Source organism: Engystomops pustulosus, chromosome 3 (genome assembly GCF_040894005.1).
Source record: "Engystomops pustulosus chromosome 3, aEngPut4.maternal, whole genome shotgun sequence".
NCBI classification, from domain to species: Eukaryota; Metazoa; Chordata; class Amphibia; order Anura; family Leptodactylidae; genus Engystomops; species Engystomops pustulosus.
Window position 1 is genome coordinate 115,909,317 of NC_092413.1, and position 27,733 is coordinate 115,937,049.

The 27,733-nt window shown below is 39.8% G+C and overlaps 1 protein-coding gene across 2 annotated transcripts in view; it reads left to right on the plus strand.

Annotated features, from left to right (window-relative positions):
• ASCC3 (activating signal cointegrator 1 complex subunit 3) overlaps window positions 1-27,733 on the plus strand; it is a 498,380-nt gene that overhangs the window by 235,639 nt on the left and 235,008 nt on the right. For both annotated transcript variants that reach the window (XM_072141894.1, XM_072141895.1), the window contains exon 14: window positions 7,956-8,090. In XM_072141894.1, the coding sequence (XP_071997995.1) occupies window positions 7,956-8,090 (135 nt within the window). The remainder of the gene's footprint in view (window positions 1-7,955; window positions 8,091-27,733) is intronic.

Sequence of the window (27,733 nt, forward strand, 5' to 3'; positions counted from 1 at the left end):
TGTGCAATCACCTTAAAGGAAACCTACAACCACGGATCTACCTACTAAGGTAAATCGGGTGGTAGGTGCCTCTATTGTACATGAGGATAGCCCTTTGAGGATGGTACGGCTACTCCACGTCCCAGTAGCCTCTTTGATCCTCCTACCAGATATCTTTGGTGCACAGCTACGAGTAGCTGCGCACCCTCGTTCGCGAAGCCGGAGTTTTGCGCAGTGACCGTTCAGCGTATACTTCGTGTGCTGGCTTCGTGGACGAGGGTGCGCAGCTCCTCGTAGCTGCGTGCTGATGATATCTGGTAGGAGGATCAAAGAGGCGACTGGGGAGTTGAGTAGCCGCACAATGCAGCCTCAGCTCTGGCTACACCACGCCCCAGTAGCCTCTTTTGAAAATTAGCATATTAGGGGAATAAAAGTTATAAATAGATACCGGGGACTTGAGGATTAGCCCTTAAAAGGGCTATCCTCACATACAATAGAGGCACCTACCACCCGATCTACCTTTATAGGTAGATCTGTGGTGGTAGGAGGTTTCCTTTAAGGTCGTGCTAGACGAAAAACTATGATAAAGCACCGCAATCAATCAATATATCTTAGTAAAGTTTGACTAAATAGAACACGAGTGGTCAAAGCATCCAAACAAGTATAGAGAGAGTAGTAAGATGCTACTTATCTATAATAACTGCCAATCTGGCAAGTGGAAAATCAACAAGCGAGTGTTGTATCATAGATACTACGCTTATCCCAGTGATGCAAACTTATTCTAATAACTGTCCTAGTAGTAATACATCCAGCTGGCCAGTTACCCAATACTGTGCAGTATATGTAACCCTCGAAATTCAGTAAGTCATCATAAGAAATACAAGTATATCGGGAATTAATATATAAGAAAAAAAGCTAAGCAAAACTAAGCCAAGCTAAAAAGCTTAAAAAGGTTAGTTCTCACCAATCTGTCAGAAGTCTTGTGGCCATTGGGATTCAATCCAAGAGAGTGCCTATTAATCCTTACATATGGCTGGTGTCCTAACCCCGTGGTATAGTTCCCTCCCTACTAAGGGTGGCCCCAACTATGTCCCTAGTGGTGACTTTTATGCCCTAATACCGCAGGGTGTATTCCCTAATTTCATGCATTGTCCGATGAGGTCATCAGGGGAAGAAAGATGTAGTCTACCCACGAACTAGTGGTTCTTTAACTGAGAGAAATATGAAACTAGGTATTTGTGAGTGGGTTTTTTTTTTGGTAACTTTTGTACTTTAATTTTAAATATCCTTCTCTCCATAATCAGATATTTGAGCCAGCACATGCTGTGAGTGAGCTGGATGCAAGTTTGACGCATCAAACTTGCTTATGGGCGAGAGATCTTTAATAGTTAAAACCTATACAGTAATCCAAACTCATGACTGTAGTGTAGCTGAAATTTGACTTAAAAGAAAGGAAATTGGGTATGTTGAAATATGACTGCCCGATCTGCTCTTAGGATACTGCCAAAAACAGTTAATTATTAGCCTATGCTGCCTATACTAAGATGTGTATGCCTCTGACCCAGTTCAGAGTTATACAGCTTTATTTAAGCAGTTATTAAGTGGAAGACAAACCGAAAAGCTCTAGTTTTCATAGCTTACGTGATTTCAAGTGTGGATTCAAGACTGTATTGAGAATATAAGTGAGGAGTAAAAGTAGAACACAAAGTGTTGTTTTAAACATCCTTAACGCCTAAACAATTATTTTATTGCAATATAATGACTACTACATAATCATTCTTACTGTGTGTTGCGTTCCTTTCATTTCCATGGATTTTGAGAAAAGCATTTTCTGTAGATCTAAGAGAATAATGATGCATAATTTTACTCACTGAACATACTGCCTAAGAATCCCAAACAGTCTAAAAACTTAATGCATAAAGCTAAACCTCTTCTTTTTTTACACCTCATTAAACCAAACTGCAGCGCAAATTAAACCATTGTTTACATCATTAAAACAAACCTCACTTTAAACCTCACTTTCAAAGTGTTTTTGTTTCTTTTCCTAAAATAGTCAGAATCTGTAATGGCTTCATTTTCCTAGTACACAAAATTTTCTCTTTGAGCCCACTGTGTATTTTTCATTTTCTATTTACATACTTTTTGTTGAAACTTTGCCTTTGAGCTCCAACACATTCGAAATCTGGTTGTATAAAGACTGCCAAAAATAACAAATACTCTTTAATTCAGTGTTTGCAACACCTGTTAGGACTTAGTTTGCAGGGAGTAAAGTCTATGTATAGAAGTCACAGTTGCAACTGGGACCATAAGCCAGGGGAGCTACAAGCCCCTTATGACACTTTGATGTCCTTTGTAATCTCGTAATTTAAGAAAACCTTCATCCTTGCTCTAAGCAATAAGATTTATAATAGAAGCTTCCATAACAGTCCCCCTGCTCCCCTTAGATCGTTAGCAATTTAATGTCAGCGGTAGTATAGTAAGTAGCAGTACTCAGTATAGTAAGTAAATGAGGCTTCAGAGAAATATGCTGCAAGGGATTCAGAACATTGACTACATTTAGAGAAGATGTTACTGGATTTAACAGAAGCATCATCACCTCTCTCTGTGTTCAGCTCAGTATTATAGAGATATCTAGAGCTGAGCTGCTATATTCAAGAAGCTATTGTAGAATCTACCATACATGGAGTCGGGCTGTTGTATCTTAGGCTTAGTTCACATATGTGTCTGAGCTTTCTCTTATAGGAAAGTGTACCCCCCAAGCTTTAAGGGATTTTCTGTTATCAGTTACGTACCTGTAACACAATCTGTTGTTCTGCTAGTAATAACAGATTGTGTAATGGAACCTGCCAAATGCAGGTGTGAATGTATTCTGCTATTATAGCAGTATCTACCATACCATAAACATAATTGTATATTTCCCAGAATCCCCTAGTGGAGCATAAATGGCTCTAAGTCTCCACAAGCCTATAAGGCGGCCTTAATTAACAAACTCTCCATAAGGAGAATTGTTACTTCCTCTACCATGCCATACACAGAGATGAGCTGCTCCATCTAAGCTGACATTATATTGGTTTTCACTTTACATAGATAAAAACTACTGTATCTAAGCATCTTTTGGTAGTAAAGATGTATTATTGATTTTGATTGGCATTTATTTTTTACGGACCCTCATAAACTATAAACAACCACATCTTCTTAGTATTACTACACGGGCTATGCTTGCGTGTCTCCCACCTTTAACCCCTTCAGTATTTTTATTTACCTCATTCCAAAAGCCATAACTTTTTATTTTTCTGTTTACAAAGATGTATTAGGGCTTGTTGTCTGCGGGACAAATTGTACTTTTTAATGGCACAATTTAATATTTCATGCAATGTACTGGAAAGCTGGAGAAAAATTCTACGTGCTGTGAAATTGACAAAAATGAGACATACATTTGCAGCATTTTCTTGCCGGCTCTGTTTTTATAGCTTTCACTATGCACTCTAAATGACACCTCCCCTTTATACTTTAGGTCTGTATGATCACAGGGGTCACAAATTTTATATATATTTTATTATGTTTTAGTAGATGACATCTTTATGGGAAATTTGCTTGCTGCCAAATGGTTCTTAAAGAGAACCCGTCAGGCAAAATAACCCTCCTAAACTAAATATATTTTCATAAACTGCCATTAGAGAGCATTGCCTCTATCCCTTCATTATCCCTCTACATGCCTGTAAACCTAAGCAATGAGGTCCTAAAGCTGTATGCAAATGACCTGTGAAATGTCCAATGAAGCATTAGCATATTCAAGCTGTCCACTCTATTCATGAGTGGGAGGCACAGCCACACCCCCAGTGCATGACTGACAGGCTGTATAATGATGTGCTTCCTGGTGCTGGTGGCCACGCCCCCTGCAGCCTGTGTGTGTTTAGGAGAGATACAGCAGCTCCAGGCTGCAGCCATGTTACAGCAGAACATGTCAGATTCATGTGTATTAGGAGGATGCAGCATGTCAGCAGATGCACTAACTATGCTTTACTATACATTACACACAGACCTAAGCAGGGGGAGAAGAGGAGAGGGGTAACAGGGGTGACATCACTGCCTCTGACATGTGACCAGCCTCATTTACATGATAAAAAATAGATGATTTTACAATGAATAATGTATGAAATAACTAGATAAAGGCTGGGATGGGATCCTTGTGAGCTGCTCCAACAGGTAGAGGTGACAGGACAAGTGACACAGACCTGATGACAGGTGTCCTTTAATTATAAAAGGTTTTTCAGTCAGTGGGTTAAAAGCTGTTTTTTCAAGTTAAAGTAGCATGAGTACACATAAAAAGACAGGAGCAGATACCTGTACATTTCACCTAAACTGGGACTGCAGAACCTTTTACAGCCCAAGGGCCGCACTATCATACCGCTACCCTTCAGGGGGCCACACTATTAAGCAAAACTCTAGATGCGCCAAAAACCATAATACAGAGTAAATATCCCCTAGAAACCATACTGCATAATACTGCATTTGTATTATAATTTAGACCTCAGAGCAGACTACAATAAAGCACACAAACAAAACAATATTAATCATGGTGCAGGTAATTGGGGATAAATGTCTGCATGCAGGGGCTTTCGTAGACCCTAGTACTGTGCCCCTCCTGCAGCCAACTAGGTATTCATACTTATTATCTGCTGCACAGAGCCGATTCTAGCCTTTTTGCTGCCAGAGGTGAAAAGAATATAACTACTCATAAGCAAAAAATCAATAGGAAGAATGGGTAATGCAGCAATCCAAAAAACTTTTACATGTAGCTGTTGAAACATTGACAAAAATGTATTTAAATCCATTTAAAAAATACATGGTGAATGCAGACATGGACACAAAAAAGATAAAAAACACGAGACAAAAAAATGTAGCGGTAACACTTTTCGGACTATTGATTCCTAGTCCTTAGTCATTCATCAACTACTATAATACTGCCCCCTACATACAACAATAGAACTACTATAATACTGCCCCTATGTACAAGAATAGAACTACTATAATACTGCTCCCTATGTACAAGAATAGAACTACTATAATACTGCCCCTATGTACAGGAATATAACTACTATAATACTGCTCCCTATGTACAAGAATATAACTACTATAATACTGCCCCCTACAAACAAGAATAGAACTACTATAATACTGCCCCCTATGTACAAGAATAGAACTGCAATAATACTGCCCCTATGTACAGGAATATAACTACTACAATACTGCCCCCTATGTACAAGAATATAACTACTATAATACTGCCCCCTACAAACAAGAATAGAACTACTATAATACTGCCCCCTATGTACAAGATTATAACTACTATAATGCTGCCCCTATGTTCAAGAATATAGCTACTATAATACTGCCCACTATGTAAAAGAATATAGCTACTATAATAGCAGAAAAGGATGTAGCCTTCAGTACCAGCTTATTCAAAAAAAAGTTCACCTTCAATAGTTTGTGTACACTTTCTAATGATCATCTGCCTTTTGTATATTTTTATGGAATAACAAATCATAATAACTAGTAATAAACAAAACATCAACCTTTTTTTTAATAAGCTGGTGCTGAAGGCTCCATCCTTTTCTGCTATTTCCATTTCTACTTGGGTCCAGACCAAGCTTTTTCCTCAGTGAGCACAGCACTGCACAATCCGAGGACACCATCCAAGGGTGACCATACGCATTCATATACTTTTTTGGTATAACTACCATAATACTGCCCCTATGTACTAGAATATAACTACTATAATACTGCCCACTATATACAAGAATAGAATTTATATATTACTGCCCATATGTACTAGAATATAACTACTATAATACTGCCCACTATATACAAGAATAGAATTAATATAAAACTGCCACCTGTGTACAATAATATAACTACTATATAACTGCTCCTATGTACAAAAATATAACGCCTATAATTTTGCAGACCAAAGGAAAAGAAAAAGACAGCCCAAATACTGTATTTTTCGGCCTATAAGGCGCACCAGACTATAAGGCGCACCTCTAATAAATGCCTGCTAAGACATCTAGGCTCATATATAAGGCGCACTGGAGTATAAGGCGCAGTATCAAATGCAGTACCTAGAAAATGACCAGCAGGTGGCAGACCTGTGCACAGTTCAAGCCAGCTACACTTCCCGGGAAACTTGTCTTCAGCTGTCAGAGAGCTCCGATCTCAGAGGTATGGCTGCTAGGGGTTAAAGGAAACCTACCATTTCAAATGGTAGGTTTAAGCTGTAAACACCGAGCACCAGCTCAGGGTGAGCTGGTGCCGGTGCTTAGTTTCGTTAGTGTTAAAACCGCGGTATCGCGGTTTTAACACTTTTTAAACTTTATAGCAGAAGCCGCTTCGGCGCTGCGCGCGACCGTGCGCGCGCAACGCCTGCGGCATTTCCTATGTAGGCGCGCGCACGATCGTGCGCACGCAGCGCCTAAGCAGTTTATGCTATAAAGTTTAAAAAGTGTTAAAACCGCGATACCGCGGTTTTAACACTAACGAAACTAAGCACCTGCACCAGCTCACCCTGAGCTGGTGCTCGGTGTTTACAGCTTAAACCTACCATTTGAAATGGTAGGTTTCCTTTAATGCAGGGTGATGCAGCAGTGGTTAAGCTGTCTCCCTCTGCCCCTTCTCCTTCCCTCCTCAGCCAGGGTGTTATTCCTGTGGGGTTCCCTGTGGCTCCTTCTCTTTCCCCTGTTACAGGGCTGGCAGGTATGGGGGATTTCTTACTGATGATGATTGCCTCGTGGTCGGCACTATGGCAGCTCCGGTCTCTCCGTGCTAGGGGAGGGCAGGATGGGCACAATGTGGTGCCAGGGCACTTCAGGAGCTAGGGACCCTGTATACTGTGTGGGAAGGTGCAGGAACTTTCTGGGGATGGAGCTATTAAACACTGGTAAATGTACAGTACATCTTGTCTGTAGTACATTTCTGTATAAGTTCATATATAAGGCGCACTGGCCTATAAAATTACGGTACTGGTCCGGTTGCCCACTTTGAAGCAAGACCTGTAACAATAGACGAAAAATGGAGGGTTCCAGCTACAAAAATGACCTAAAAATGGACTACATGGACACACATACAAACCAGCATGGTTTGTTTGTGTGTCCATGTAGTCCATTTTCTGTCCTGTTTTTATTAAGTATCTATAAAATATGGATTATTTTTAAGTTTTTTGCATAATATGTGCTTGAACCATCCATTTTTCATCTATTGTTACAAAACTACTATAATACTGCCCCCCTATGTATAAGAATATAACTACTATAATACAGCCCCCTATGTACATGAATATAGCTATTATAATACTACCAACTATGAACTGGAATATAACTACCATAATACTGCCCACAGTTCTAGTCCATTCTGCTGCCACCAGTTATCGTTCCCCCTCCCTCCTGCCCCCAGTTTTAGTCCCCTCATTGCTCCTGCCCCCAGTTCTATTTTCCCCCTGCTGCCGCTATATCTAGCCCCCCCTGCTGCAGCCTCCCCTGCTGCCCCCAGTTGTAGCTCCCCCCCGCTGCCCCCAGTTCTAGTTCCTCATACTTACTGTGATGACATCATCATAGGTCCTTGAACTTTCCCTCTGTATATCAGAACAGGTCCCCCAGCACTGTGCTTACTGTACACTTTGCGAATCGCAGCAAAAACATAATAGAATCGTAGCCCTGCGGGGCCCGCAACCTGAGGGTCGTGTTGTGCACCCCTGACCTTAACGCTGCATTAGTTGCTTCTTGCCAACCTTTTATTTTGTTTTACATTGTGTCCTATTCTCTAAATAATGTTTTCACATTGAATCTGATTGTATTAAATGCAGAATGGACATTTCTTTTAGCTGTGGATAGCACGGTAGCAAAGCAAAATAAATGACTAAGCCATACAAACTCTCTTCGTTTTCCTTAATATTTCTGTTGTTTTTTTTCTTATTTTTGAAGGTAATGGTCTTTGTTCATGCCAGAAATTCCACTGTTCGGACTGCAATGGCCTTGAGAGAGCTAGCAAAAAACAATGGACACATTTCATATTTTTTACCAAACCAAGGATCCGATTATGGTCATGCTGAAAAACAGGTAAGCATGGAGCAATCCACCTTTGCCTTGTTCTTGAACTTGTCGGACCTACAAGATAAAACATGAGTTTATTTGTTAATTTCTTTAACTCTTTCCAGCTCTTATAAAGCAAAAGACAATATATGCCCTAGTTCATATTTTTTTCCCTTAAGTTTGTTTCTGGTTTATAGCATTGAGTGTGTTTTCATCTGAGAGGTTGCAATTAACATGGGGTTTCATGCCCTACTTAGTGCCACTTGTATCTCTTCCCTGATTAAAGATTGAGTATATTTCCTTATCTTTACTGCCAGTTTAGCCATGTAAGCATGTTAATGTAAAATTACATATTTAGCAGAATCTACTTTAACTATTTCAGGGCAGACGGACAACTTTGTAACTCTTATACTGCAAAATATATTTTGGGCAATGTGATCTGCAGCATACTCTGGGTTCTAAACAGTTTACACTGTAGATATTTTTGCATATGTTATACCTCTTGTTGTACCTTTCATAAGGTTCTTATATCTATCAAAAAGTAAAAAATATACTAATAACATTGGTTTAAATGCCCTAAAGGTATACACCAGTTAAATTATACTCTTGGCCAGCAGTCCCCAAATGCTGGCCAAAAGTCCCCAAAAGGTTGGGGACCACAGGCGACTACCCACTTTGTTTACCTGCAATTAGGGTGGTGGAGTCAGAATAAAATGGACTCCAAAAATTAATAATACATTTTTGCAGTTAGTTAACAGCAGTATGTGTTAAATATTTTTTTCACAGGAATTTGGGGAAATTATGGAAATGATGGTGATTTCCAGGCCATGTTGTTAGAGGTTCGTTCCCTGCTGGACAAGAAGGTTTTCTTCCCTCAGAAAAGATACAAAAGACTATGCAGTGTGTGACCTCAGTCAGTCAGGTTCAGGTTGATATTTTCCATGTCCTTCATGTCCCCCATGGTAGTCTCCTACCCAACAGTTCCGTGGACTCAATTCCATTCCAGACCCCTACAGTATCACATTCTTAGGTGTGGGGACGAGTAGCGAGTATACCTTGACAAATACATTGCTCTCCTTCAGGAGGTCCTACTCTCCCTATCTTGTTGGCTTCTTCCTCATAATCTGAATTTAGGTCTAGATTGGAACAAGAGGAGGGAGTCACCATATTTACCGCAGACGGAAGTAGAAGAGGTTGGGGATCTCATAAAGGAGAGTCAAATTTTCAGGGGTTATTGAACCAGGAGACACGCATGAGATCTCTAATTCCAGGGAACTGTAAGCCATTCTCTATGATCTTATTACAGTAATCCATCTGGTAGGAGCAGACGATTTTCTCAAAGATAATAGTGTTGTGGGGCGTCCCAGCAGTGGACTTTTACGCTACCAGAGAAAATCAGAAAGGTAAAAGCCTTCTGCAGCCCCAAAAAAAATCAACAAACCGTTGGTGGATGCATTTTCTCTAAAATGGACCTGGGGTCTAGCGTATGCATTTCTCCTTCTAATCCTGATTTCTCGGGTGATAAAAAAAACGATCAGAAAATATGGGGCCAGGATCATCTTAGTAAGTAACCTGTCAGCTAAAAAAAAAACAAGATAAGCTTTACATACTTATGAAAAACTGTCCCTAGCCCTCTTCCATTAACGCCACTGTCAAAATCATTGAGGCAGTAGAGCATACCGATAAATGCTGCTACACTGTGGCACTTAGGGGTCCAATTGCCGGCCATATCTTGCAGTGGTCCGGTGTATTCATGAGGCGGCTCCAGTCACTCCCCTCTCTTCTGTCTCTCTGCCCCTCCCTTGCTAGATCTCGACGGTGACTGCAGCGTGCGCCAGGAACGCTGCAGTCTCCATAGGAACATATGTGCCATGGCGCCGTAATACGGGAAAAGATAGGACATGTCCTATCTTTTCCCGGGGTATGGAGCGGTACGGTGCCATACGATGCTGTGAGCCCATAGAAGTGTATGGGGAACGTATATCGGCCGTATATATGTCAGCCGTATATACGTCCCCCATACATGTGTGTGAATGCAGCCTTAAAGATATTTCAGATAGAATACTCTCTTTTAAGGTATCCATCTTGTTTCCTTTAACCTCAACTTAAACGGGTGAGGTAATTGGTGGCCCATCTTCCAAGCCCCATACATGCAGGTTCTTCAGGACAGAATTGTTTTTAGAAAAGATTCAGCTTTTCTTCCAAAAGTTGTCTCCCCCTTTCACAGGTTGCAGGAGGTTTTCTTGCAATCTTTCTGTGAAAACCCCAGGTCCTAAGGAGAGGCTACATTCTATAATTCTAGATGTTCCTAATTAGTTTTGTTCTCTGGTAAGGACCTGGCAAAAGGAATGAAGCTTTCCCCTACTACAATCTCAAAATGGATTGTTGCACCAATCAATATAGCCTATAGTTCCACAGGTAGTCCTCTTCCTTCTGAAGTCAGAGCCCAGGCACCCCTAGGCACCTTGTGGGCTGAATTCAGAAATCCATCCTTCCAGGACATTTATAGGGAGGCTACATGGACTACTCCACATACCGCATTGCTGCATTGATGTCTCCTCAACAGCTAATTTCTCTGTAACTCTCTTGGTGGGTGCTGTTGTGGTGATGAGGAAAGCAATGGTTGCTCTTGACCTTTAAAGTTGTTTACTGGAGCCACAACAGCACCACAATTGCCCACCCAAGTGTCTTTTCTGGTGATGGTATCATGAGTTTTGCAGTTAAAAGATAGATAGATCTTGTATGTTAAATAAGTATTTGACATGGTAACAAGTCTCTGAAATCCTCTCTCAGTGGGTGCTACCGTGGCGAGTAACTATTGCTTTCTAATAGGAAACTCATAGGTGGCTTAGCTCTGAAAGTGTGTTATACCTTTGAGAATGTGTTGCTGAAGCAGGTATTTGCATTCATTTTGTGAGATGCATCTAAGCGTCTGTGTCTTTAATTTAGTTATTTCCCATGTGAAATTGCAGGTTTTCACTTAGAAAGTAAACATGATTACTACACGAAAATAAATGCATAATTCTGTGACTGTATTTCATGCATGTTAAGAGAGAAGTAATATTTTAATTTTGGTCTTTTCAGTTGGAAAATGGTTTTCATTTTTATCCATTAACCATGGAATTGGTGTAGGAATTAAGCTGCATATATATTACAGCTCAATATTTATTTCTCACAAAGTAAAACCTTCCTTATTGCATAATTTCACACGTCGGCTAAATTTTGTAGCACTGTCTGTCTAAATATTGTGTCACAGACAGACTCTTCCTCCTAAATATCAGCTTTCAGTTTAGGCTGGGAAATAATTATGGTTTTAATAAATAAAATATGTAGATTCTAATGATGACTGGGTCCATAGTTCATTTCCAGGTATCTACAATAAAGATCTTTACAAGGCCTCACTGAAACCCATTGGTCAATTCTAAACCTTCACTTTTATTTAACACATTCTAAAAAAATTGTAATGTGTTCAATTTATCAAAAAACATAAAGTGGTTTTAAAAATCTACTGCTAACGTGGAGATGACGTGTAACACATCAAGCTATACATAACTCCAGGGCCGGCTCCAGGTTTCAGTGGGCCCTTTGGGTGACAGAGCCTCAGTGGGCCCCTTTGTAGTAAATTTGTGTAGCGGAATGGATTCTTTATATACAGCCTCTTTACCCCCTCCCCCAAATTAATTATATACAGACCAGGCCCCCTCACCACCCATAGTTTGATTAAATGCAGCCCCCTTTCCCCATATGGATTATATGCAGCCCCCTCCTCACCCCCAATACATTGTATGTATCTCCCTCCTCACCCCCAATACATTATATGCATTCCCCTCCTCACCTCAATACATTATATGCAGCCCCCTCCTCACCCCCAATACATTATATGCAGCCCCCTCCTCACCCCCAATACATTATATGCAGCCCCCTCCTCACCCCCAATACATTATATGCAGCCCCCTCCTCACCCCCAATACATTATATGCAGCCCCCTCCTCACCTCCAATACATTATATGCAGCCCCCTCCTCACCCCCAATACATTATATGCAGCCCCCTCCTCACCTCCAATACATTATATGCAGCCCCCTTCTCACCCCAATACATTATATGCAGCCCCCTCCTCACCCTCAATACATTATATTCAGCCTCCTCCTCACCCCCAATACATTATATGCAGCCTCCTCCTCACCCCCAATACATTATATGTAGCCCCCTTCCCCACATTGATTATATACAGCCACCTCCTCATGTCCCATGTCCCACTTACAGCCCCTACACTAGTAAATGTGACCATTCAAAATAAAAGAATAATACTTAACTCTGTCTTCTGCTCAGGTCTGGAGCTTCCCCCTCTCCGTCTTTCTACTCCTTACGGCAGCCTCACAGTGTTTCAAGCCGCGGTCACAATACAATACATCATATGTTAGCCCCCTCCTCACCACCAATACATTATATGCAGCCCCCTCCTCACCCTCAATACATTATATGCACCTCCTCACCCCCAATACATTATATGCAGCCTCCTCCTCACCTCCAATACATTATATGCAGCCCCCTCCTCACCCCCAATACATTATATGCAGCCCCCTCCTCACCCTCAATACATTATATGTAGCCTCCTCCTCACCCCCAATACATTATATGTAGCCCCCTCCTCACCCCCAATACATTATATGCAGCCCCCTCCTCACCCCAATACATTATATTCAGCCTCCTCCTCACCCCCAATACATTATATGCAGCCCCCAATACATTATATGCAGCCCCCAATACATTATATGCAGCCCCCTCCTCACCCCCAATACATTATATTCAGCCTCCTCCTCACCCCCAATACATTATATGCAGCCCCCAATACATTATATGCAGCCCCCTCCTCACCCCCAATACATTATATGCAGCCCCCTCCTCACCCCAATACATTATATGCAGCCCCCTCCTCACCCCAATACATTATATTCAGCCTCCTCCTCACCCCCAATACATTATATGCAGCCCCCAATACATTATATGCAGCCCCCTCCTCACCCTCAATACATTATATGCAGCCCCCTCCTCACCCCCTATACATTATATGCAGCCTCCTCCTCACCTCCAATACATTATATGCAGCCCCCTCCTCACCCCAATACATTATATGCAGCCCCCTCCTCACCCACAATACATTATATGCAGCCCCCTCCTCACCCCCAATACATTATATGCAGCCCCCTCCTCACCCCAATACATTATATGCAGCATCCTCCTCACCCCCAATACATTATATTCAGCCTCCTCCTCACCCCCAATACATTATATGCAGCCCCCTCCTCACCCTCAATACATTATATGCAGCCCCCTCCTCACCCTCAATACATTATATGCACCTCCTCACCCCCAATACATTATATGCAGCCTCCTCACCTCCAATACATTATATGCAGCCCCCTCCTCACCCCCAATACATTATATGCAGCCCCCTCCTCACCCCAATACATTATATGCAGCCCCCTCCTCACCACCAATACATTATATGCAGCCTCCTCCTCACCCTCAATACATTATATGCAGCCTCCTCCTCACCCCCAATACATTATATGCAGCCTCCTCCTCACCCCCAATACATTATATGCAGCTCCCTCCTCACCCCCAATACATTATATGCAGCCCCTCCTCACCCCCAATACATTATATGCAGCCCCCTCCTCACCACCAATACATTATATGCAGCCTCCTCCTCACCCTCAATACATTATATGCAGTCCCCTCCTCACCCCAATACATTATATGCAGCCCCCTCCTCACCCCCAATACATTATATGCAGCCCCCTCCTCACCCCCCATTCATTAAATGCAGCCCCCTCATCAGATTTCACATTATATGTAGCCCCCTTCCCCACATTGATTATATACAGCCACCTCATCATGTCCCATGTCCCACTTACAGCCCCTACACTAGTAAATGTGACCATTCAAAATAAAAGAATAATACTTAACTCTGTCTTCTGCTCAGGTCTGGAGCTTCCCCCTCTCCGTCTTTCTACTCCTTACGGCAGCCTCACAGTGTTTCAAGCCGCAGTCACACGTTCCGCTAGTGTTGCATATGCGCTAAGGAAACGCATACGCAATCGGGCCGAAGGCCCCCCCCTGTGCGCTAGCATTATAAACGCAAAAAGTAAAATTCTAAAAATTAAAATCACCCCCCTTTCTCTAGAAGTGATATAAATAAACAATTAAAGGGGTTGTCCGAGTTTAGGTGGCCTGGAGCGGGCTGCTTAAAACAATAAAGATGTACTTACCTTCCGGTGCCCTTTGGTATCCTGTCACTCCGGTCCGGGCGCCATGTAAACAAACATGGCCACCGGAGCAGCGCTGCATTCAGCTTCCGGCCGTGGCCAGGTACGCCTCTCCGTCCCTATAGACAGCATTGTGTATGGGGGCTGGAAGGTTTTCGGGTCCGGCCGGAAGCTGAATGCAGTGCTGCTCTGTTTGTTTACATGGAGCCAGGACCGGAGCGACAGCAGCGCTGGATACCGGAGGGCACCGGAAGGTAAGTACATCGTTATTGTTTTAAGCAGCCCGCTCCCGGCCACATATAGTTTTTTTTTCAAAACTTGGACAACCCCTTTAAGTATCGCCGCATCCCAAAATGTCTGATCTATCAAAATACAATATTGGTAATTTCTGCCGTAATGGAAAATAGCGCCCAAAGGAGAAAATGCCACTTTTTAGCCATTTTGCAACATATAAAAAGTGATCAAACGTCTGCACAATCCTAAAATGGTAGTATTGAAAATGTTGTCTCATCTGACAAAAAATGACACCACCCACAGCTCCATACACTAAAGTATAAAAAAGTTATTAGCGCCAGAAGATGGCAAAATGAAGTTGTTTTTTTTTGGTACAGGAGGTTTAAATTTTTGTAAATGTATGAAAACATTATAAAACCTATATAAATTTGGTATCACCCTGATCGTACCAACCCAAAGAATAGAGGAGACATGTCATGTGGGGCGCACAGTAAATGCTGTAAAATCCAAGCCCACAAGAAAATAGCACAATTACGTTTTTTTTTCTACAATTTCACTGCATTTAGATTTTTTTTCCTGCTCCCAGTACAGACCATGGAATATTAATTATTGTCACTAGAAATTGTATTTTGTTATGGAGAAAACAAGCTCTCACACAGATTTTTACATGGAAAAATACTAAATGTATGGATTTTTGAGGGCGGGGAGTAAAAAATGAAAACAGAAAAACAAAAAGGGCCTGGTCGTTAAGGGGGTTAAACGTTCTAGAACTGGATTACTGATTGCCCATTATTATTATTATTATTATTATTATATGCATGTATGTTTAGAAAGAAATACACAGTAGGTCAAAACAATCCAATACAATTTTCTTAGCCTAGCCTAGTAGGAAAAGGCAGAGTAACCTTCAGGGTAAAATCCTGGATTATAGAGTATGTAGTAAGAGATGCTGCAATAGTCTTCGCTTAATAATTATATAAATGTAAGGTGTATTTATTCTTTAGGAGGAATAGTTAGGTGTACTGCATAACCTCTTGTTGTCATACTGCACACAGAGACACAAATCCATAGAAAATAAAGGGATTTCAACCTTTGCAATACAAAGGTAATACTCCCTCCTGCCACCGAAAAGTCACAGCTTAAAACTATGACCTTAAAAGGATATTCTTCTCTTGAATGTCTATGGCATATCTACAGAGTAAGCCACAGATGCATCCTTCTTCAGAAGAAGGGTTTAACAGATCCTATTAGTATGTGCAGTTCACTGTGGTGGAACCTGCATTTTCAGAATGTTTTGTAAATGCTGTATGTTTAACGCTACTAGGAGCCCTACTTTAGGAGGGATTTATTAAGACTAGCGTATTGAGCTCCAGTTTTTATCTCCCCCTTTTTGGATTGTACTGCTTATGCCTCTTAGTAAATCCGGATGAGCTTACATGCTTGTTGTAAAATATCAGTACTTATTTTGTATGGTTATTATAGGTATTTTTTTTTTAAATAAAGCAGTAAATAAAATGAAAAATATCTCTTGGCGCTAGTCTGCCAGAATGACATCCTATCAGATTTTAGCTGTAGTTTCCGCCTGTTTTCTGGTGGACAGATCTGTACAAGGAAAATCTGTTCCTGCCCTGTCACACCCATTTACTTACCGTGCAGTAAAATCTAAAATCGACAGAAAGTCGCAATTCCTGGCAGTACGTCTACTTCCATGCCTACCTTTGTATAATAAATGTCCTGCAGTGAGCTTACATCTTGGCAGTGTTCCTACAGAAAAGTCCTTCTTTACAGTGGTATAATAGGTAACCAATAGGTCCAGGGCTGATTCTAGCATTTTTTGCTGCCTGAGGCGAAAATTTAAAATGCGGCCCCCCTTTCTCCGGCGCCCAATGATTCTACCTCACACACTTGTAGCCAGTCATTAGACACAGACATAATTGACCTCTATTACCTTACAGGTGATGATCTGCTCCATCAGAAAGAGGACTTCTTTACGATTTCTCCCGGGGAGCTTGGTTTATCTCTGTGGAATTCACAATCAAAGGACTTCAGCTCCATGTAGCACAACTCCACACTGCGTCCACAAAAATACCACTTACAGTATAGTGTCCTAATATATAAATTATCCTCACAACATGACTGAACATACTACAGGCGGTCCCCTACTTAAGGACACCCGACTTACAGACAACCCATAGTTACAGACGGACCCCTCTGCCCACTGTGACCTCTGGTGAAGCTCTCTGGATGCTTTAAAATAGTCCCAGATTGCAATAATCAGCTTAAAATTGTCTGCAATGAAGCTTTATTGATAATTCTTGGTCCTATTACAGCAAAAAAATTTGAAACTCCAATTGTCACTGGGGCAAAAGAAAAAATTGTCGGGAACTACAATGATAAAATATACAGTTCCGACTTACATACAAATTCAACTTAAGAACAAACCTACAGTCCCTATCTTGTATGTAACCCGGGGACTGCCTGTATTTCCCACCTAAAGCATCCTTTATATTCCCCTGAATAATTTATATTATCTACAGCTCCCACAATTTGTTATACTGTATATACCACAACCCCTGAACTACCCCTGCTAATTTATTATCACATCCGACTTATAAACAGTTTCCCTAATTTATTTATAACATCCCCTATATAAATACTCCCAAATTAAATAATATACAGTACTCCATATAAGGCCACCCAGATTAAGTAAATTTTAGCCCCTATATACAGATTCCCTTATAGACAGTATGTAGAGCAACGCCAACCCCAGGAACACACAACCTGGACCCCCCAGTATACACAACCTGCCCCCCTCAGTATACATAGCGCCCCCCTCAGTGCACAAAGGCTGCCCCCAACTCAGTATAGTAGCACACCCCCACTCAGTATACACAGCCTCTCCCCCCAATATACACAGCCTCTCCCCCCAATATACACAGCCTCTCCCCCAATATACACAGCCTCTCCCCCCCATTATACACAGCCTCTCCCCCCCATTATACACAACCTCTCCCCCCATTATACACAGGTTCACCCAACCCAGTATACACAGTCTGCCCCACCCAAGTATATAAAGCCTGCCCCCCCAGTATATACAGCTTCTCCCCCCAGTATACAAAGCCTGTCCCCCAGTATATACAGCCTCCTTCTACCCCAGTATATACAGACTGCCTCCCCTATATATACAGCCAGTACTATTATATACAACTGACAACCATTTAAAAAAAAACCTGGTACTTACCTCAAGCCCCGGCGCTGCCCCGCAGCTCTTCTACCGTCAGCAGCAGGATCATGTGTAGTGAAACAGGCCAGTGTGCTTGATGTCGTGACGCATGCCTGTGTCTTGCTGCACCGCTCTGTCTTCATCGTCGTCATTGATTGTTAGATGATACAGACTTGCCAGCGTTTGGCAAGTCCATATTACCGGCGGCATTTGTAAATGTTTTGGGAACTGTCTTGACCGATACTTGCTGCTTTGTTTCTTTTGTTTATATTTCATCTGATTCTCTGCAAAAAAAATAACTTTTATTGAGGAACATTTTTTACCTCACCAGGGATAATATCTTTATGAAAAAATGGAATGTAATCTTTATTGCTATAATTCAATAATCTTTAATATAAATTACCAAAATGTAAAGCGCCCAATTAAAGTGGCTAATGAATTGAGCTTATCAAATACTGCCATGGAAATATTGTCTTCTATCGTGCCAGGTATTTATCATACTAAAGTATAGAAAACAATGGGAAGATTTATTAGAGAGTCATCCCACTGTTTAGTGCGCTAGCTTTTGTAATGTGCAGTAGCTTGGACCTAGTCCAAACATCTGTTCTTAAATAAAATTCTCAATTGCTGTAGACAAATACTCTGAATGTTAATTTGTGCATATGATTTGTACGTTTATAATTGAAAATAAGTAGCGTGAAGCTGAAAGTTTGCAAGAAAACAGAAATGTTTTGGCATCAATGCCTACCTGCCCCACGCCTGTGCAGTTACCCAGCAGCACAGCATGGACCGTTACTTCCATTATAAATGAGTTGTGTTATTTGTGTTTTGTCTTGCAATTTTCTCATAGTAAAACTATTACTTGGTGTCTCTTTTATATGGCACTGTTTACAGTACAATTGTAGTATTTTTTCAATAACATTGATGCGGAATATATAAGGTATGTTGAAAAATCACACCTGGCCTGAAAAAGATGGTTGTGCAGTGAAACCTCTAGTTATCTTTATCTGAGACATGAAAATAAAATATCCACAGCTTTAAAAATAACTGAAACACCCACAGCAAAAAGATTAACAGTATGAAAAGGGTTGTCTGCCAGTAGCTCGCAATAGATGGCCTTCTACTTAACCAGAAAGATTACTGTTACTTCACAAAAATACTATACAGCAAGCTGTCTGCATCTCTTCATTCACACAGCACATGTTCCCTTTTACAAAAATCCCTTTAAAACATGACAAGATTTTAGTTGTGATAAATAGGAGACAAAAAAGAAGTGACAATGGTGCCCTAAGGTAAACCTGTTTGATAGAGCACCGCGCCCTCATCCTAAGGTGGAGGCTTCTCTGAGTAGTGTGCTTATGGGGAAAGGTCACGCCTGGGTGGAACTAATAAGTAGTGACCAGCACCAATAGCATTTTATTCTATGTATGTGTTAATATTTCTATATAAATTGATGTTTTTTAGGTGGACCACTTCATAAAAAAAATATATATGTACCAAGAATGAAATACTTTTGTGTAATAGAAGATATTGTACAAAATAAAATTAGAGGGGTACTTGATATTGTTTGTGTAATGAAAAGTTATACAATTTTCCAATATACATTCTGTACCAACTCATGTTTTTTTTTAGATTTCTACTTGCTGTCATTCTATAGAAAGCTTAATTGTTTACTTCCAGTAGACAGAAATCTGACCATGGCCACATAGGTGCACGACTCGTTATAGCACGCAGCTCTGATTACTCTCTGTGATACTAGCGAGGTGGTCATGGTCAGATTTCTATCCACTGGAAGTAAACATAGAAGCTTTCTATAGAATGACAGCAAGAAGAGATCTAGAAAACCATAAGAAATTGATACAAAAAATATATTGGAAAATTGTATAACTTCTTATTACACAAACAATAACATTAATTTTCTGTAATGGTAATACCCCTTTCAGTTCAATAAATTATAAAATCATTAATAGTATTCTACAAAGACATCTGTTTAGCAATGTCTACAAGTCGGCTAATAATGTGTCATAGAAATGGCAATATCTGTGGATAAGGCCATTATTTTCAGTATTAAGAAATCGATAAATGAATGTTAAAAGGGTTTTGAAGGAATTTCTATGTTTTTTTTTTTTTTATTGTGGTTGCAATAATTTACCAGAATACAGCTATTATGGTAAATATTCCTTGCCACTGGGTTAATCCAAATTAAAGTTCCATCTATTCTTCTTCTATTTTAGCTATTAACAAAAACAGTTTCAGGGAGAACTAAAGAATTCACAGTAACATCAGCGTTTGTCAGTGGCATATTTAGTTCATGACTTATTAAAATCCTGAAAGTGGGACATATACTCATGGTAAATTCAGTGAACATCCTTCTCTGCCTTTTGGCTAAAATATTGATACCTATACACATGACTGAGCACTCTGTATTCCTAAGAGTCGACCATATTCAGCTCTTTTTAATACAGTTTAACACTTATCATTCATTTTGTGTTGGAGTTGAGGGCCCATCTTTATTATAAATTTGTCAGTTAGAGTAAAAATCTGAAAGCAGTGCTGTTTTCAGTTGTGTATGGGTTAATAGAGTACAGTAGTAAATCCTGAAGAGACAGATAAAATACAGAAAGAACAGTTTTGCTGTGAAGGTTCTGTTTAACACTAAGGTATGTTATATTGGTACTTCTTAAAGGGAATTTGCAGCTTTAAAAAATGGAATAAACTCAGACAAGAGATGTTAAAAAAACAATTGGTGCTGTAGATTTATAAATGTATGCCCTTTTTTTTTTATTTTGACCCACAAGCAGCTACCCAATGGCGCATCTATAGTATGTAAAGCCCATAAGAAGTAAGACTGACCAGGCTCTGTTAATGCTGATCCTGAACTTGAGTCAAAGAAAGCTGCATCTGATACTTCACGCAGTCATGCATGCAAGGATGGCCGGACTCTTAAATATTTTTCCTGCAATCTATTATCAGATCTGCTTTCCGTAAAAGATCATTTATCATATTGATCATTGCATCAACCATTGCCCTGACGTCACATTCACAGTATATACACAATGATCAGGATGAATACAGTATTTTCAGCAGCATAATTTATTATGCTTGTATCATTTTGATGGAATTTGCGGGTATACAATAGTCATTGATTCATGTTAGGGATAGACATTTGTCTTAGCATTTTTATACCATTCTAATCTGTGTAATCTTTATCGGTGTTGAGCTTTTTTATTTCCCTTTTTCTAGCTTTAATGCACAGATGTTCCTATTGTTGGTGTCCATTTTTGTAGTACAGTTTCTGTTTGACTATTTTCTGCCTTTATTTTCAATTTGATTCTTCTGTCTTTTAGATATTGTGTATTCCTATTTGTCCTTTGTTTTTTTTCCTTCACATTCCGCTGCTTGCTCGCCTCACACCAATTTACTTGCTATCTGATCTCTAAGACCTGTGCTCGGCTTCTAACAGTTTAATAGTCAACAGCAATGCACCCTGTGTGAGTGGGAAGCTATGCCGCTCATAGTTACGGCTGGAAAAATTGCTTAGCAGCAGAAACAAATGATAATGTAACTGTAATATTAGGTGTCTGTCCTTCAAAACTTGGGATATCTGGCTAGCCAGTGGCAAATCTGCTACACTGTATGATCATGGTCACAGCACTGAACGAGCATCTGAGCTCATTGCCATGCAAACATTTTATGGAATTGAGTGAAGTGACCAAGGGAACAAATTGTCTTGTAGTCCACAATCCCATATGGTACTTCACAATTAAATCAAAGGCTGCAGGTTACAGATTTCAGAAATGAATTCATGTCAGTATACAATATCCTTGAAGGACAAGGCTTATCGTAACAGTTTTTTGTGTCTTAGAATTGCAGAATAAAACCCAGGTGGGATTTAAAATGAAAAATGTCCCCAGAGCATTAAAAATGGCAAATGCCTTCAGCTCCTATAAATATTTCATGTTGGCAGATGATTAATGCAGAAAAGCTTCATTGTAGAGCAAATCTTTAACCCATGGTTGCTTCAATAAGACCTCTCAGTTCCTTAATTAATGAATGGTCGGATGACCCTCTGTAGTGCAGAGAACATAGCTTTGGCTTGTTCTATTATAGTTCACTCTTTTGGCTATGTCAAGCCAGGGATAGGGGCGCTGTTATCAGTGTTTTCCTGGCCAATATCTAGTTAACAAGAAGTATCTCACTGTTTGCACAGTCGGGGAGAGGCATGACCACTATCTGGTGCCAGCTCTGGCAGCTCCAGTTAATATTTAGAAGAAACAGCTTGAGATAGTTTTACTATGAAGCTGCTGGACTGGCAGTCATTCATATTTTGAAATCATTTGCACAGAATTTGTAAGACTTGCTTAATGCCAAAGAATTCTCTCTCTTAGTTAATTAGGAAGATTGGGCGTTTTGTATTTTCATGTAACATTGGTGTCTAGACATGGCACTATGGCTACTGCTTAAATTGATGTGACATTTAAAGAAAGAGGCAGAAGTGTTAGTGAATTAAATCATGGTTCTGAAGCCTAAAATACAAGGAGGGTGAATAAATATTGATGTCGTTAATGAAACATAGTGAGAATGTGTCACTGTATGTAATGGCATCATTATAGGTCAGTTATTGGTTTAAAACAATGATTCAGTAATATTTTACATAGTGGGTTTAATGTGATTCAAGTGGTGAAACCTCTTTTAGCCTACCTTACAAAATTATATTTATATAATTACGGTATATTATAAAACTTACTATTCTGAATACAAATTTTATTCTATATATTCTCAATTATATTGGTTAGTAATTAAGCTAGATTTTATAGAAAATAAATAACATGTGTAAATGTGAAAGACAGAGAGAGAACGTTCAGGAGTGATCATTATGATCCCAGGGAGTACAGGAGAAGCAAAGTTCCATAGAGTTAAAAACACGCTGAAACCAAAGATGGTGAGGCTTGCCTAGTTAAAGCAGGAGCAGGACAATACCCACCCTGTCGCTCATGTTTAAATTATGTTTCTGTGGAGTGAAAGATGTACTCACATTGGAGAAATGGTGTATTATGGAGGGGTGGGAGCTTTTAAAATGGGTTTTTTTTTCGTAAATAACATTTATTCCTGTCAGTTGGAAAGCTGAGTCTATTGTGGAAGTTGGCATCATAGGGCAGATGAGGGAGTCTAACATTCCCACACTCTGCCAATTGTGGGAGATTGCCACCATGTATCATTGGGAATGACTTCAGTGAATCTTTCATTATCTTCTGTAGCAGAAAAAAAAGGGTGAGATGCTACACTATTTTTTGACAATTAATTACAGAAAGTGTAACAGAACCTAACAAATGCAGGTATGAATTTAGCCCGAACGAAAATGAGCATAAATTGTATATGCTAATGTATGTAGGATAAAAAAAGGAAATAAATGCATAGGCATGTATGGAAAGAGTGAACGAAGACACAATAAATAAAATTTGACACAAAAATGAAACATGAGTACATAGAAATTAAGATAAAGAAAATGAGGCATATTTACTTACCCCTCCCGTTGACGGCGCTGATCCGGAATGTCCGACGAGGATTCGGAACTTTGGGCTTGTCTGCATCTCTGTTTTTCCCCCTTCCGTTATTATGAGCCAAAACCCTTTGGGGTTAAACCCACAGAACAGGTGCAGAATTTGGCATTGTACCTTATTTTTTGTGTGTCTCTAAGCTTGATTTTGGCCCTAAATAACAAAAAAGGGACAAATTAACTGGTCTGTTATTCAAAGCAACTGCAGTTTTTGGGGGAGATCTTTTCAATGAGACTGATATTTTTTGCTGATATGTTTGCCTAGTTTGTCCAATGCATCTTTTGAGTTCCTTTAGTGATGGCCAATTATTTGGACATGTAGTCCTTGTGTAAGGTAGGGTTGCAAGATGCATCAAACTCTGCACTTGTACGATACTTTCAAAGTGAATACAGTTCAATACCAGGTTTCTGTAGCTCGGGGTACTGAAAGAATTCTACCGTTCTAGAAACTTCTCCTGTCGGTCTCTGGCGGATTCCCATAGAGCAGACATCGGGAAGAGAAGCCTTTTAATAGATGTGTTAGGTTAGTGGCAGAGCAGTTCATTAGTGTAATTTTACCATCTATCCATAAATGGTGTCCCTACATCTCCCAATCTCCCAGGGCTTCACCTGACACAAGGTTCAATATTATACAATTGCCATACATACTCGAGTATAAGCCTAGTTTTTCAGCACAAAAAAATTTGCTGAAAACCCAAACTCGGCTTATACACGAGTAAAAACATATATAGGTTTTACCAGGGTTTTGTGGTAAAATTAGGGGCCTCAACTTATACTTGGGTCGGCTTATACTTAAGTATATACGGTAAATAACTTTTTGTCCCGCCCAGGATTTGAACCCACACTCCACCTGCTATAGAGATAAAAAGCCTCTATCCACTAGGCTATAAAGATGGATCTTCTCAGAGATCTCTCTTTATACCATCACATTATTATTCAGCATATAATACAGTTAAATTAAATGAATAAAACTATGTAAGACAAAAAAATGTGGACATGATGTCTGTGTGTAGTCCATATTGTATCCATTTTTTTTTACATCCATACACCATGCGTTATTTTCACATATGCAAAAAAAAACTGATGGGTTCCTGATCTACATCTGGCCTTGCCCAGTTGTTTGTCTAGCAACATTCGAGAAAAAAACTGTCGGCATTTCTATGTCTTGCATGTGCAGTCCGTATTTTTGCATATTCATTGTGTTCTATGGATGCATGGTCCACATGCGAGACAAAATAGCGCATACTGCAATTTTTTTCTCACTGTCTGCACATCCGTGAAACCTGTCTAAATTTTATATTAACCCTTTAAGGACCTCGCCCTTTTTTGTTTTTTCATTTCCATTTTTCACTCCCCACAATCAAAAATCTATAACTTTTTTATTTCTACACATACAGAACCTTGTGACAGCTTGTTTTCTGCGTAACAAATTGCACTTCATAGTGAGGTTATTTATTATTCCATGCCGTGTACTGGGAAGTGGGAAAAAAATTTCAAATGTAGTGAAAATGGGGAAAAACCCCATTTGCACCTGTTTTATTGTGGACTTGGATTTTATGTCTTTCACTGTACACCCCAAATGACAGGTCTACTTTATTCTTTGGGTCGTTTGCGATCACGGTGATACCAAATTTGTATCGGTTTTATAATGTTTTCATACATTTACAAAAATTAAAAACTAGTGTAGATTTTTTTTTATTTTGACATTTTCTGGCACTAATAACTTTTTCATGCTTTGGTGTACAGAGCTGTGGGTGGTGTCATTTTTTGTGACTTCTGATGAAGTTTTCAATGCTATCATTTTTAGGACTGTTTGACCTTTTGATCACTTTTTATTGATTATTTTATTTTTTTCAAAATGGCAAAAAGTGCCATTTTTGTCTTTGGGCGCTATTTTCCGTTACGGGGTTAAATGCAGTGAAAAACCATTATTATCTTTTGATAGATCATGCATTTTCGGATGCGGTGATACCTAATATGTTTGCAATTTTCACTGTTTACTTATTTTTATATCAGTTCTATGGAAAGGGGGGGATTTGAATTTTTAGGTTTTTTTATTATAATTTTTTTTAACTTTTAACTTTTTTAAATTTTTACTTTTACTATTTTTTAGACTCCCTAGGGTACTTCAACCCTAGGTTGTCCGAGTAATCCTACGATATACTGCCATACTGCTGTATGGCAGTATGTGGGGATTTTCCTCCTCATTCATTACAATCTGCTTTCAGCACATTGTAATGAATGTGGAGTTATGTTAATGAAAGGGTTAAAACAAGACAACCTCGGGTTTTCGGAAGACCCAAGGCTGTCGTGGAGACTGATCGCCACTCCCTGATGACATCACGGGAGCGATAATCCTCGGCAAAATGGCCCATGCGCTGCCCATGAGCCCTCTCCATTCACCCACGGCCGACCCATGAAGTGCTATTACATCACTAGTCGTGAAAGGGTTAACATCACCAGGATAACCTTTGAAAGACATATACAACAATGTCATAAAACACTAAAGCTTTAATGGCAAAACACTTTTTGAATGTTATTGATGGCATGTGTTTCAATGGAAATGCGTTTGCGATCAGACTGAGCCACGACCCCAGACGTTTGCATCACCTTTCCAAACTCAATCTAAACGCCCCATGTGACCGCACCCTAAATTCAGATAATCCTTTTTTTATTTTCTTGAAAATATCGAATTGAGTATCTCAATACTTTTCTGGTTATCGCATCACACTCAAAATTCTGGTATCGGTGCAACCCTTGTGTCAGGTGTCTTAAAGTTTTCCCAGCAAAAGCCACAAACATGTAATCACCTAAACTGAAATATATATGTCCATTCTACATATAACAGGATAGTTACTATTACACATAATGAATATGCACAGTTAACTGTCAACAGCTTTATGTGAAAAAAACATAGAGTAACTTGGTTCCCTCTTCAAAAAAGTGCATGTGATTGCTAAACTTTACAGCCCCTATGTGCATAGGGGAAAGAAGGACCATTTGCTTTGTTTCCCAACTACCATATTGTGAAGTTAAATACTTGTGACAGTATATTGTTCTTATGTGTATTATAATAGTGGCAAAGTACTAGAATTGTAGTGGAGGTATATATGGCACCATTTGTGATCCTCATGTGCATATTTTGCCCTGTTGAAGACCCCGGCTTCATAGTATCATAGTATATAAGCCTGGAAAAAGACGCAAGTCCATCAAGTCCAACCTTTAAGAATTAAATAAATGTTTTATCCCCATAACCCGTGATATTTTTTCTCTCCATCCTTGTTTGCCTGCCCTGACAATGGGCCTGCATCTTGGACTCATTTGTTGTCTGACTGCTAGATTACCACCTGCACTGAAATCTAGACAGTCTGTGAATAGGCCTAGCTTGTCCCATGATTCTTCAAACCAATGTCCCCTTAGCTTCCTGTGCCATTTGCTAACTACACTGAGACCACCAAAGTCAAACTGATTAGATATCACAGCGGACCCTTAACCCATGTTAGGTTTAGAAATATATAAGCCATTGGATGATTTTTCAGCCTTTTTGGAGAGGGTTCAAAATGTATGGCCTACTCTGAAAATTAATGACTATATATTCTGAACTATGAAATCTATAAACATAGTAGTCATGTAGTTTCAAATCTACCTTTAAATTGCGGAAATTGTAGGTGCCCCAGAATGGAAGATATCCATAGTAAAGTCAGAAATGCAATTTTCAGCTCCCGCTTCAAACTGTAACTTTACCTGTGGATATCTCTGTGTCTCTGGCACATAAAATGCTCATTACAGCAAATTAATGTCATTTTTTTAAAAAAAATTTTATGCGCGTCTCGTTATACATCACACAGCTCTGATTATTCGCTATGATATAACGAGCCGTGCACCTGTGTGACCATGGTCAGAATTCTGTGCACTAGTACAAAGCATAAACACATTCCATAGAATGACAGCAAGCAGAGATCTAGAAATCTGTGAGGAATTGATACAGAAAGTATATTGAAAGATTGTATAACTTTTTTATCATAAAATCAATAACAATTATTTGCTAAAATGGGAATACCCCTTTAAGTGATATTAAAGTGGAGATTCTCATCTTTAAAGTTACCATGGTACAGAAACTACAGAAATGTGGCCCCTTACAGCCTGTCAAATGAAGGCAAAATAGAGGAGCATGAAGCTGCAGGATATAGGGAGCTGACAGATGTGATAGGCTACAACTGTCAACATTGACAAGAGGGGCTCATTATAGGAAAGTGCCATTGCTAGACATGAGACATTGTGACCAATGGTACTAAACGCAAGTTGCAAGAAAGTTAAGGTTTGGAAAGTTATGATGATGATCCTGAAGATGCTGAAATGTTTCTGTTTGAATAAATGTGCATCTT